Source organism: Pristiophorus japonicus, chromosome 3 (assembly GCF_044704955.1).
Source record: "Pristiophorus japonicus isolate sPriJap1 chromosome 3, sPriJap1.hap1, whole genome shotgun sequence".
NCBI lineage: Eukaryota > Metazoa > Chordata > Chondrichthyes > Pristiophoridae > Pristiophorus > Pristiophorus japonicus.
The window spans coordinates 187,805,085-187,819,421 of NC_091979.1; the positions used below are offsets into that span (position 1 = coordinate 187,805,085).

A 14,337-nucleotide genomic window follows, 5' to 3' on the forward strand; every position below is an offset into this window, starting at 1 on the left:
TTCTCCCCATTCAAATAATATTCCCTTTTACTGTTTTTTCTCTCCAAGGTGGATGACCTCACACTTTCCGACATTGTATTCCATCTGCCAAACCTTAGCCCATTCGCTTAACCTATCCAAATCTCCTTGCAGCCTCTCTGTCCTCTACACAACCCGCTTTCCCACTAATCTTAGTTTCATCTGCAAATTTTGTTGCACTACACTCTGTCCCCTCTTCTAGGTCATCTATGTATATTGTAAACAGTTGTGGTCCCAGCACTGATCCCTGTGGCACACCACTAACCACTGATTTCCAACCGGAAAAGGACCCATTTATCCCGACTCTCTGCTTTCTGTTCGCCAGCCAATTCTCTATCCATACTAATACATTTCCTCTGACTCCGCGTACCTTTATCTTCTGCAGTAACCTTTTGCGTGGCACCTTATCGAATGCCATTTGGAAATCTAAATACACCACATCCATCGGTACACCTCTATCCACCATGCTCGTTATATCCTCAAAGAATTCCAGTAAGTTAGTTAAACATGATTTCCCTTTCATGAATCCATGCTGCGTCTGCTTGATTGCACTATTCCTATCTAGATGTCCCGCTATTTATTCCTTAATGATAGTTTCAAGCATTTTCCCCACTACAGATGTTAAGCTAACCGGCCTACAGTTACCTGCCTTTTGCCTGCCCCCTTTTTTAAACAGAGGCATTACATTAGCTGCTTTCCAATCCGCTGGTACCTCCCCAGAGTCCAGAGAATTTTGGTAGATTATAACGAATGCATCTGCTATAACTTCTGCCATCTCTTTTAATACCCTGGGATGCATTTCATCAGGACCAGGGGACTTGTCTACCTTCAGTCCCATTAGCCTGTCCAGCACTACCCCCCTAGTGATAGTGATTGTCTCAAGGTCCTCCCTTCCCACATTCCTGTGGCCTGCAAATTTTGGCATGGTTTTTGTGTCTTCCACTGTGAAGACGGAAGCAAAATAATTGTTTGAAGTCTCAGCCATTTCCACATTTCCCATTATTAAATCCTCCTTTTCATCTTCTAAGGGACCAACATTTACTTTAGTCACTCTTTTCCGTTTTATATATCTGTAAAAGCTTTTACTATCTGTTTTTATGTTTTGCGCAAGTTTACCTTCGTAATCTATCTTCCCTTTATTGCTTTTTTAGTCATTTTTCCCAATCCTCTAGTTTCCCACTAACCTTGGCCACCTTATACGCATTGGTCTTTGATTTGATACTTTCCTTTATTTCCTTGGTTATCCACGGCTGGTTATCCCTTCTCTTGCCGCCCTTCTTTTTCACTGGAATATATTTTTGTTGCGCACTATGAAAGAGCTCCTTAAAAGTCCTCCATTGTTCCTCAATTGTGCCACCATTTGGTCCTTGTTTCCAGTCTACTTTAGCCAACTCTGCCCTCATCCCACTGTAGTCCCCTTTGTTTAAGCATAGTACGCTCGTTTCTGACACAACTTCCTCATCCTCAATCTGTATTACAAATTCAACCATATTGTGATCACTCATTCCGAGAGGATCTTTTACTAGGAGATTGTTTATTTTTCCTGTCTCATTACACAGGACCAGATCTAAGGTGGCTTGCTCCCTTGTAGGTTCTGTTACATACTGTTCTAAGAAACAATCCCGTATGCATTCTATGAATTCCTCCTCCAGGCTACCCCGTGCGATTTGATTTGACCAATCGATATGTAGGTTAAAATCCCCCATGACTACTGCCGTACCTTTTTCACATGCCTCCATTATTCCCTTGATTATTGCCCGCCCCACCGTGAAGTTATTATTTGGGGGCGTATAAACTACGCCGACCAGTGACTTTTTCCCCTTACTATCTCGAATCTCCACCCACAATGATTCAACATTTTGTTCATTGGAGCCAATATCATCCCTCACAACTGCCCTGATATCATCTTTTATTAACAGAGCTACCCCACCTCCTTTCCCTTCTTGCCTATCTTTCTGAATCGTCAGATACCCCTGTATGTTTAATTCCCAGTCTTGGCCACCTTGCAACCATGTTTCTGTAATGGCCACCAAATCATACCCATTTCCCGACTAATAAGAATTTCCTTCAGTTCCTCCTTCTCACTAGACCCTTGGTCCCTTAGTATTTCCGGAAGGTTAATTGTGGCTTCCTTCGTGAAGACAGAATCATAGTATTTGGTCCGCCATTTCTTTGTTCCCCATTATAAATTCATCTGAATCTGACTGCAAGGGACCTACGTTTGTCTTCACTAATCTTTTTCTCTTCACACATCTATAGAATCTTTTGCAGTCAGTTTTTATGTTCCCAGCAAGCTTCCTCTCATACTCTATTTTCCCCCTCCTAATTAAACCCTTTGTCATCCTCTGCTGTATTATAAAATTCTCCCAGTCCTCTGGTTTGCTGCTTTTTCTGGCCAATTTATATGCCGCTTCCTTGCATTTAACACTGTCCTTAATTTCCCTTGTTGCCACCTTTCCCATTTTATTTTTACTCCAGACAGGGATGTACAATTGTTGGAGTTCATCCATGTGATCTTTAAATGTTTGCCATTGCCTATCCACCGTCAATCCTTTAAGTATTACTCGCCTGTCTATTCTAGCCAATTCACGTCTCATACCATCAAAGTTACCTTTCCTTAATACAGGACTCTAGTCTCTGAATTAACTGTGTCACTCTCCATCTTAATACAGAATTCTACCATATTATGATCACTCTTCCCCAAGGAGCCTCGCAAAATAAGATTGCTAATTAGTCCTTTCTCATTACACACCACCCAGTCTAGGATGGCCAGCCCTTTGGTTGGCTCCTCGACATATTGGTCTAGAAAACCATCCCTAATACACTCCAGGAAATCCTCCTCCACCGCATTGCTACCAGTTTGGTTAGCCCAATCTATATGTAGATTAAATTCGCCCGTGATAACTGCCGTAACTTTATTGCACGCATCCCTAATTTCTTGTTTGATGCTGTCCCCAACCTCACTACTACTGTTTGGTGGTCTGTACACAACTCCCACTAGCGTTTTCTGCCCTTTGGTATTCCGTAGCTCCACCCATACCGATTCCACATCATCCAAGCTAATGTCCCTCCTTACTATTGCATTAATTTCCTCTTTAACCAGCAATGCCACCCCACCTCCTTCTCCTTTCTGTCTATCCTTCCTGAATGTTGAATACCCCTGTATGTTGAGTTCCCAGCCTTGGTCACCCTGGAGCCATGTCTCCGTGATGCCAATTACATCATATCCATTAACTGCTATCTGCGCAGTTAATTCGTCCACCTTATTGCGAATACTCCTTGCATTGAGGCACAGGGCCTTCAGGCTTGTCTTTTTAACACCCTTTGCCCCTTTAGAATGTTGCTGTAATGTGGCCCTTTTTGCTTTTTGCCTTGGGTTTCTCTGCCCTCCACTTTTACTTTTCTTTTTTCTTTCTTTTGCTTCTGCCCCCATTCTAGTTTCCTCTGTCTCCCTGCATAGGTTCCCACCTCCCTGCCATATTAGTTTAACCCCTCCCCAACAGCACTAGCAAACACTCCCCCTTGGATAAGTAGTCAACCATTATTATGCCCTGTTTCTCCTGCATTTATATCTAAATTGTCTTCATATCTTTTCCTCTATTTCCTTTCCACTGTTTGGCCAGTGAGATGCTCCCAATATACTTGCTAGAATGGCACCAGGGATGAAGGACTGCAGTATGTGGAGAGACTGGAGAAGCTGGGATTGTTCTTCTTAGAGCAGAGCAGATTTAGGGGTGTTCAAAATTAGGAAGAATTTTGACAGAGTAGATAGGGAGAAACTGTTTCTGCTGGCAGGAGGGTCAGTAACCAGAGGACACAGATTTAAGATAATTGGGAAAAGAACTGGTGGGGAGAGGAGAAGACATTTTTTTACATAGCGAGTTATGATGATCTGGGTTGCACTGCCTGAAAGGGTGGTGGAAGCAGATTCAATAGTAACTTTCAAAAGGGAATTGGATATATACTTGAAAAGGAGAAATTTGCTTTTTTTTTTACTTTCAGGGCTATGGGGAAGTACATATATGGAATGCATGGACTGTCAGTAGACTGGGCCTTGTCTGTGAATGTGGACTGTGAGGCCTCTGGACTGGGCCTTGGCTGTGAATGTGGGCCGTGGGGCCTCTGGACTGGGCCTTGGCTGTGATCCTGCCCACCACTTATCAATAGCTTCAGATGAAATGGGAACATAAGAACATAAGAAATAGAAGCAAGAGTGGGTCATATGGTCTCTCGAGCCTGCTCTGCCCTTTAATATGATCATGGCTGATCCGATCATGGACTCAGGTCCACTTCCCTGCCCGCTCTCCAGAGGAAAGAGGGGTTGAAAATGATATTCTGGAATGTCTTGTTGAATTTATTTGGTGTTCGCTTAAGCTGCATTGAACATAAATTGCCCCTTTTATGTTACATGATTCTCAATTGTTGGACATCATTACTTTATGATAAATACAATATTTATGATAACTTTTAAAATTCTATTGACAAAATTATTGTTACTTTTGATCTAACTATTTGAAGCATCTAGACCATGATATAGGTGTGAGTATATATGTGACTGCACGATCCAGCTCAGACCTGCAGGAAGTGCATTGAGAGACTGACTGAAAAGTCACAGCAAGCTAAAATTTACTACCTGACCTATATGGGCATTGCCTCGTTTTCAATCTTGTTTTCCTTCCACCAAAGGTCCTGGTTTTGCGAGGCAGAAGCAGAGCAATCGAGTGTGCTCCCTCCTGTTAGCTGCTTGAGATTTAACAAGCCTCCACCCCCTGCTAGTTGTCTACTTTCTCGCTGTACTTTGACATCTCTCTCTCACTCTCCCTTTTGTCTTCTCTCTCTGCTCTCTGGACGCAGCCAAACGTAAAGCATGGAAACTAAACCGTGTAGGTAGCTTGCGAAACATATACAGCAGCAGCAGCACCAGCACCAACACAGAAGGTAATGAATTCAAGAGGAACGCAAACTTATAACCTGACCACCCAGCAGAAATTGGTACTAGTTTGCCTGGAGCATACTTGCCTACTTACTATCCTACTTGTGTGGGCTTTTATTTTGTTTGTGTTTTTTTTGTTTTATTTAGCCGCATCATATGTTCCTTTTTTCTTTACTTAAATTCTGACCTTTCCCTCCTGCTGTGGAATAGTGATGTTTAAATTACTTCAAGAAACCCATTTCCTATTCTTCCCCACCAACCGCCCCCCCTCTCCTCTTTTGTACATGTTGGCATTCGATGTAATATTTTTCAAGTTATTGCAGTTTAAGGTGCAAGTAGCAGGTGTAATGATCTGTGGCAAAATACAATCGTGTGCTGTGACATTTAAGTACAGTATTTAATTTGTTTTGCGAAACATTGCCTGTAATGCTTTGTAGCCGGGCTCCAATCCAGAGCTGATGCATGCTGGGTGATTTGCATGTGCGAGTGCTTTATAGTATCTGCCTGTTATTCTGCACTGCTGAAGGTCACCCGAGTCAAAGTTCATCAATTGACTTGAAATGCTTTCAGCGAAGGCAGCAATCATACGTTTGTTTAATAGAAGATTGAATTTTTCATTTGTACACGGAAATTATAAATTAGTTTTTTTCTTTATACAAAATGTCAATAGGTCAATTTATTCAACTGCCCGAAATCCATTTCAAGGCTTTTTAATACATGTAGTCCTGGAATTGTATATGATATACTAAATGCAAAGCTGGTCACATTCCAGTAAGTTAGCTGTAATGGGTAATGTTGTCACTTTAAATGGAAAGCGAGTGGGTCAGATAATCATGAGCTCTTGCCCTATTACTTACAGACTTATTTTGTGGTGGTTTTAATTTCATAATTTTGCGATTGTTTGTGTTTTTCCTTGAATTTTTTTTTGCAGAAGTGAAATTCCGGCACATTGGATGGGAGCCTAAGGCCCCTCAGTGTGTAGCATTTTTTTGTAAGTCATAAGCCTTGTGTGTAAACCTGTATTTCAAATTGAGATTTTCATTGCTGTATAAATAATTGATTCTGGTTTGCTTTAGAAATATTTTACTATATAATACCGGTACTATTTTATTATCAAGTGGCATATGAATAAATGATTGAATCTGTATTGTAAAGTGTGGAGTTGGCTGCAAGTGATTGAGGTCCCATTGTTACTGTATGCTCCAAGCAAAATTTCAAAGGCCGGCATTTGCTCAGAGTCTTTTGCTCCAGAAAGTATTACTTTATTACAAATGGTTTGATAATTTCTGCATTAATAATTGCTGTAACATTTGAGCAGAAACATTTCCCAGCTCTGACATTTCCCTGCTATCACATGAACTCCTCTTACATTTTGACAGTAGACCTGTTGCATTCTTCTGTAATTTCTGCAACACTGTTCTATGGATGTGTGTGTGTGTGACAGGGACTGTGGTTCTCATATTGGACTGTTCAGCTACCTAAGGACTCATTTTAAGAGTGGAAGCAAGTCTTCCTCGATTCCGAGAGATTGCCTATGATGATGATATGGGATTACATAGAATTTTATAGCACAGAAACAGGCTATTCAACCTAAAATTCTACATGAGCCTTCTCCCACTCTACTTAACTTCATCTCCCCCTATCAACATATCCTTCTATTCATTTTTCCCTCATGTACCTGTCTAGCTACCCCTTAAATGTATCTATGCCATTTGCCTCAACCACTCCCCGTGGTTGCGAGTTCCACATTCTCACCACTCTGAGTAAAGACGTTTTTCCTGAATTCCTTATTGGATTTATTAGTGGCTATCTTATAATTATGACCCCTAATTTTGGACTCTTTTCCCCCCCCCCTCCGCCGCCCCCCCCTCCACCAGCAGAAACATGTTCTCTATGTCTACCCTATCAAAAGTCATGAAGTCACCCCTCAGCCTTCTCTTTTCCAGAGAAAAGAACCCCAGCCTGTTCAGTCTTTCCTGATAGTTACAACCTCTCAGTTCTTGGACCATCCTCGCAACTCTTTTTTGGACCCTTTCCAGTGCCTGTATGGTGGTACGGGTCCTTAAATATGTTGCATAAAAAGATGGAGCTTCCCATGTAAATTCCTACAGAGCCTGAAATGGAGCACAGGAAAACTCGCTGCCCTTCAATCAATTTGCAAAACAGAGAACTTTTCTCCGAATCCCGTACCTTCACTTTGCAGAAGATGATTGTCCAGATGATTGTCCAGATGCTGTTTGTGACTTTAAAAAAAATTATAAGCAGGAGTGAGTAATCTTCTGATGCCCTTTAATGCTAGCTATCGGGTTGCAAAGCACTCCTTTGAAACTAGGCAGCTTTTTGAAAGCTGTTTTCTGAATTATACCAGTAATTCCTAATTATGCATCTGTTGTCTCTGTAATAGATGATGAAAACACAGTAGTCAATTACCAGTAATTACTTTCAAATGTGAATTCTCCTTTTTAACCATTTAACTTCTGATCCCAATATAATCTGTTAAGCATATGTTAAGTCTGTTAGCCAGTGAAAGTTCAGTGGTTAAGTTTTATTCGGGAGACTAGTCTCCTTGTGAAATATCCTTAACCCATTGAGTGCTTGTCTCTGACTACTCCCTCATTATTGACCTGTTTACCTCTTAGCCGTAATTCCCTGAATTTCCCCTTTGACCACTGCCTGCTCTGAACTGACTCGAGAAGTACACAGATTGAAAGGAGTTACAAAAAGGGACGATGGGTTCAATCAGGTATTAACCCCCACCCTGCCCCAGCCAAGTTCTCCATTTGTTCAGACTGTTGCCTTTTGTTTTCTTTGCAGAACAAGAAGAGAATTTTGAGTTTATAATCGTCTCTCTCACGGGTCAGACGTGGCACTTTGAAGCCGCCTCTTATGAGGAGAGGGACGCGTGGGTCCAGGCAATTGAAAGTCAGATTCTGGCCAGTTTACAGTCCTGCGAGAGCAGCAAGAACAAGGTAATTTTCTCAAGCTCCTCTGTCCTCCTTGGCTTGCTGATAATGCTCAAATGAAATGTACACCCTAAATGCTTTCTTTTTAAAAAAAAAATCTTTTCCATATCTTGGCTACGGTACCAAGAACTTAAGGTCATTACTTTTCAATAAAGTTCCATGCAATTAAAAGGAGAGTCCACTCATGGCAGTTTCAATTTAAACATCTGTACATTATTTCTACCAACACTAAATTTGGTGCAGTCGCCTTCAGTACATAGTTAGACGATATAAAAAACAAAGCCCCACTTAAAACCTCATGGGAAAGCTGCAATAGGTTAAAGAGTAAAATAAAAGTTGATGTAAAATTTGACATTGAGCCTGCACAGAATAACAAAATCTCCACTCCCTTTCATTAGTTTACTGTTGGAGCTTTAATTTTGTTCCGTATATATAACAACCCAATTAGAGCGGTTTCCATGGAGAGCCAAACAATGATCTTCAATTGGTTTACAAGATCCATGGGCGCCACGAAGCAACCCTGTGTTTCCACAGCGCTGATCCTTTTTGTGCAGTTTTAGTATTTATAGAATAACGTAAGTTGTGGTGACTGTAAAAGGAATGGACCCTGACTTTCTGCCTGAATGTTTAGAAGTAGAGAATGCAATGATCCCTGTTTTGGTGCCAGGTTATTGTCTGATAGCCTTGAAATTAATTACGGTGTTACTGGGTAAGAACATAGGAGTAGGAGGAGGCCATTCAGCCCCTCGAGCCTGTTTTGCCATTCAATTAGATCATGGCTGATCTGTATCTTAACTGCATCTACCCATCTTGGTTCTGTATCCCTTAACACCCTTACCCAACAAAAATCTTATCAATCTCAGTTTTGAAATTGTCAATTGACCCCTAGCCTCAACAGCATTTTGGGGGAAGAGAGCTCCAGATTTTGTGTGAGCAAGTGCTTCCTGACATCACGCCTGAACGGCCTAGCTCTAATTTTCAGGTTATGCTGCAATACTTTGTCCACTAATATTACCAACAGTACTTTCTAGGTTTTATATCTCTTACAATTTAATCTCTTGAGCATTTTAAACATGTACTCGACTTTGAATAATCAATTGCTTGGGAAAATGTTACTTCTCAATCCACATGTCAGGAGGTGGGGATGTTTAACAGTTTCAGGATCAGGATTATAATGGGCTCAACTGGCAAAGAAGTTTTACTGGGGAATATATATGTATATAATCTTTTAAAGGTCTATCTCTCCTGAATATATATTTATGTTGAATGAGCTCTATCTTGGAGAATGGCACAGCTTCAAGGTACTGTACCCCAGAGTTATAACACCTGGATATGTGACTTAAGATTCTGAGCTCATTCCTTTCCTCAAGAGAGCTGCCAAAGGTGGGGGAGAAAACAGAGGATAAAACGTCCTATGGTAGTCCCACTCAGGGTTGTCCCATTCCATCCCCCCTGCCCTGAAACATGTGATCACAGTAGAACCACCTTTAGTGCCTTTGGTTTCAGCAGTGAATGTCACTTGACATGGGGCGGCCAAAAATAGAAAGGGGACAAAAAGTATTGAACTGCATTGAATGAGTTCTGTACTGCAGGGACTTTCCAATCGTTACCATGTGGAGACCCCCCCTGCAAATATTGACACCGCCCTGTGCTAATTTGTGAAAGACAGGTTAGCTACCCAAAGGAAAACGGTGCTATCATTACAGAAACATTTTTCTTAGTACACAGCAACATAAATAATGTGAGTGTGGTGTGACTACATTTATTGATGCTAATTGTTTCCTGTCTATCATTTTGCTTTTACTTAGTCACGACTAACGAGCCAGAATGAAGCCATAGCCCTTCAGTCAATCAGAAACATTTGTGGCAACTCTCATTGTGTGGACTGCGAAGCACTAAGTAAGTGATGAAAAGACATTTTCTGTCAAATACTGTTTCCTTTCTAAATCCCTGTGCCATTTCTCACTAGACAAGCGAGAATTTCTAGGAGACACTATAGAATCATAAACTGAAAGAGCACAGAAGGAGGCCATTCCGTCCATCGTGCCTCTTTGTAAGAGCTATCCAATTAGTTCCACAAATATTTCTTTTTTAAGTTCAGATCCAATTCACTTTTGAAATTTATTATTGAATCTGCTTCCACCACCTTTTCAGGCAGTGCATTCCAGATTGTAACAGTCCAATGTGTAAAAGAAATTCTCCTCATCTCTCCCCTGGCTTTTCCAAATCATAACAGCTCGCTTCGTAAAAAAATGTCTTCTCATCTTCCCACCGGTTCTTTTCCCAATTACCTTAAATCTGGTTACCAATCCTCCTGTCAGTGGAAACAGTTTCTCCCTATTTACTTCATCAAAATGCCTCATAATTTTGAACACCTCTTTTAAATCTCCCCTTAACCTTCATGCTCTAAGGAGAACAATCCCTACTTCTCCATTCTCTCCATATAACTGAAGTCCCTCATCCCTGGTACCATTCTAGTAAATCTCCTCTGTACCCACTCCAAGGCCTTGGCATCTGTGTGATACCCATAATTGTCACATTTCTCCAGCTGAGGCCTAATCAGTGATTTATAAAGATTTCGCATAACTTCTTGTATCCACAGGAACGATCAGTGGTACTGTATACCTCATAGAAGGAGCACTTTGAGTGGCCATACTTCGCAGCAGCCCATGGAGGTGGCTGTAGACCATTCTATCAAGTTTCCAGTATTTTTAGGCAGAAGGCCCTAAATTTGATAGAGACCAAGGGCTCAATTTTCCCCCATATTTGCGCCGTTATTTTTTTGGATTAGGCTGCTTTTTCTGGCCGAACTTAAAAATCACCAGTTTCCCCAATCAATTTGCACCAGCGTAACTCAGTTAGTTATGTTTTATTAGGTACGTTTTTTTTTCCTCAAAAGGGGGCGTTAACAGCCAACAAACTGGACCAGGAAGGTACCTCACTCGGGAACCGGAGAGGGTCGCAGACGGCCGATCTGAAGGCTTGGTGCCTGGGGAGGGAGGAAGGAGAGTGGTCACAAGACTCAGGAGGGGGGGGGGGGGGAAGAGAGGAGAGGACAAACGATCTTTAGGTGTGATCCATCCATGCAAACCTTTGGGGGGGGGGGGGGCGGAGGCGGAGAGCTGCGAACCTGTACTGCCTGCTTTCCTGCAGTTTTTAGCTTCTTTGAAAGTTTAACTTTAAGGGCCCAAGTTTCCACATGATTTGCGCCTGATTTTTAGGAGCAACTGGTGGAGAACGGACTATCTTAGAAATCGCAATTCTCCACATTTTTTTTTCTGCAGTTCTAGTCAGGTAGAACAGTTCTACTTTGGAACAGAATTTTTTCTTCAAAAGGGGGCGTGTCCGGCCACTGACGCCTGATTTGAAAGTTTCCACAGTGAAAACGTACTCCAAACTAAAGTAGAATGGAGCAAGTGAAGATTTTTGTAGAACTGAAAAAACCTGTTCTTCACATTAAAAAATTAGGCGTCCAGAACGAGGCGGGGGGGGGGAAGGGAAGTCATTAAATTCTATAATAAATCCTTATTTATACTTCTACAAATATTATACAAATAAATCCAACCTGAATAAACATTTATAAGCAAAGAAAAGATTAAATAAACCATCTTCCTACCTGTGTGAAAGTTCTTCAGGCAGGCCTTTCGGGACCGAAGGCTGAACGGGCCGGCCCGAGACTTCGGGCAGGGCCCGTCCCCAGCACCAGATTTACAGGTAGGTGGCGTTGGGTTGGGTCGGGGAGGTTCGGTTCGGGTGGGGGGGGAGGGTGGGGAGAGAGAGGGAGGGGAGCGAGAGGGGGGGGAGGGAGGGGAGAGAGGAGAGAGAGAGAGAGAGAGGGAGAGGGTGGGGGAGGGAGGGAGGGAGGGAGAGAGAGAGAGGGGGGGTAGGGGGGGAGGGGGAAGAGAGAGAGAGAGAGGGAGGGGGGGAGGTCAGGTCGGATCCAGTCCTGGAGCGGGGGTCGGGTCCAGTGGGGGGGGGGTCGGGTCGGGGGGCGGGAGCGCGGGTCGGGTCCAGTCGGGGGGCTCAGGGAGCGGGAACAGGAGCGCGGGCCGGGTCGGGTCGGGTCCAGTCGGGGGGGCAGGGAGCGGGAACAGGAGCGCGGGTCGGGTCCGGTCCAGTCGGGGGGGGGGGGAGCGGGAACAGGAGCACGGGTCGGGTCGGGTCCAGTCGGGGAGGCGGGGAGCGGGAACAGGAGCGCGGGTCGGGTCCGGTCCAGTCGGGGGGGCGGGGAGCGGGAACAGGAGCGCGGGTCGGGTCCAGTCGGGGAGCAGGAACAGGAGCGCGGGTCGGGTCGGGCCCAGTCGGGGGGGGCGGGGAGCGGGAACAGGAGCGCGGGTCGGGTCGGATCCAGTCGGGGGGGCGGGGAGCGGGAACAGGAGCGCGGGTCGGGTCCAGTCGGGGAGCAGGAACAGGAGCGCGGGTCGGGTCGGGTCCAGTCGGGGGGGGCGGGGAGCGGGAACAGGAGCGCGGGTCGGGTCGGATCCAGTCGGGGAGGCGGGGAGCGGGAACAGGAGCGCGGGTCGGGTCAGTCGGTGGAGGGGGGGGGGGGGCGCGGGTATCGGGTCTGGTCCGGAGGCAGGGGGGTGGGGAGCGGGTGTCGGTCTGGTCCGGAGGCAGCGGGGGACGAGGAGCGAGTGTCGGTCTGGTCGGCGGGGAGCAGGAGCTGGACGTGGGAGGAGCCTTATTCACGCAGCCCCAGTGAGGCCATTGGGCCAGGGCTAGGGGCTGCGTGCTTCGGGCCCCTCCCACACAGTTCGGCGCCTGGAGCTACTGCACTTGCGTGCCCACTGTAGCGCGCATGTGCAGAGGTCCCGGCACTGTTTTCAGCGCAGGGACCTGGCTCCGCACCCCCACAGCTCGTGCTGGCTGCGCCGAGGGCCAGAGGACCTGCAGGGAGGTGGAGAATACCGAGGATTTTTTTAGGCGCACTTTGTGGCGCGAAAAACGGGCGTCCAGGTTGGGACTGCGCCGTTCTAGGCGCGTGTGGAAACTTGGGCTCTATGTATGGGGGCAATACTGACAATGCCATACCTTGTGCGAGCGTCCTGCATCATGGTGCTACGTAGGAGACAATTGATTAGAGCTCATCACAACAGGAACATCAGAACCCATAGGGTACTGGGCAGGAGGCCTTACCCATCTCGGGAATAGACTGGCATTCGTACCTGCACCTGAGTGATGCAGACTGTCAGAAGGCTGCGTTTCACAGAGAAGTTGTCCATGAGATCTGTGAGTTGCTGAGACCAGACGTGGAGTTGAGTAGCATCAGGAGGATTGCTTTGTCAGTTGAAGTGAAGGTTACAGCTGCACTTTCATTCTATGCCTCCGGATCGTTTCAAGCTACAACTGGAAATGTGTGCCCAATCTCTCAACATGCAATACATGTCTCCATTCGCCAGGTCACGTCTGCACTGTATGTGCGGAGGAATGACTCCCATCAAGTTCCCAATGACCACCCAAGCATCCATGACAGGGCTGTGGGTTCTCAAGAATTGCTGGCTTCCCAAAGGTTCAGGGCTGCATTGATTGTACCCACATCGCTTTGCGAGCACCTTTGGAGGATTCCAAGATGTTCAGGAATAGAAAAGGCTTCCACTCCATTAATGTGCAACTCGTGTGTGACGACATACATCACATCATGTCAGTCGATGCGAGATACCCTGGCAGCACCCATGATGCATTCATCCTACGCGACAGCGTTATATCTGCCATGTTTGAGCAGCAGCCAGAAGGGCAGAGCTGGCTACTGGGAGACAAAGGGTACAGCCTCGCCACTTGGCAAATGACACCCCTACACGTAACCTGGACGGAAGCTGACTGTGAATACAACATGTCACACATTGCAATGTGCAGCATCATAGAGAGGACCATTGGCATCTTGAAACAGCATTTTCGATGCCTGGACCATTCCGGACACTACTTGCTATACTCCTCTGAGATTGTCGGTCAGTTCACTGTTGTGTGCTGCATGCCACATAACTTAGCCATCATGAGGCAGCAGCACCTGGTAGTGGAAGACCTACCTGTGGTGAGAGTGACTGATGATAATGATGTGGAAGATGCAGGTGACGAGCAGGAGGAGGAGGAGGAGGAGGAGGAGGAGGATGATGACGACGAGGATGAGGAAGCCATGCAATTGCCTGAGGCCGGAGCACGATGGCGGAGGAGGGAGGGCCATCGTGCCCCTTTAACGATTGCTCGAGCCTTGCGACAGCAGCTCATCCGTGAACACTTTACTGATGGCTGAGGACTCAGCGACAGCTATTCCACATGGACATGTTTACTGTTTGGAGCTGTTCCGTAATGTGTTGTGTTAATGGAACATGATTCAGTTTTAATGTAAAACATATTTTATTCAAAAGTTTGCAATTTACTTAACTTTACTGTAATAAAATTATTCTTGTATCAAACTTTACTTTAACG

At 45.1% G+C, this 14,337-nt stretch overlaps 1 protein-coding gene across 3 annotated transcripts in view; it reads left to right on the top strand.

Annotated features, from left to right (window-relative positions):
- agap1 (ArfGAP with GTPase domain, ankyrin repeat and PH domain 1) overlaps window positions 1-14,337 on the top strand; it is a 1,020,940-nt gene that overhangs the window by 884,363 nt on the left and 122,240 nt on the right. For all 3 annotated transcript variants that reach the window (XM_070876105.1, XM_070876104.1, XM_070876106.1), the window contains 2 exons: window positions 7,766-7,920; window positions 9,723-9,813. In XM_070876105.1, coding sequence (XP_070732206.1) covers window positions 7,766-7,920; window positions 9,723-9,813 — 246 coding nt within the window. The remainder of the gene's footprint in view (window positions 1-7,765; window positions 7,921-9,722; window positions 9,814-14,337) is intronic.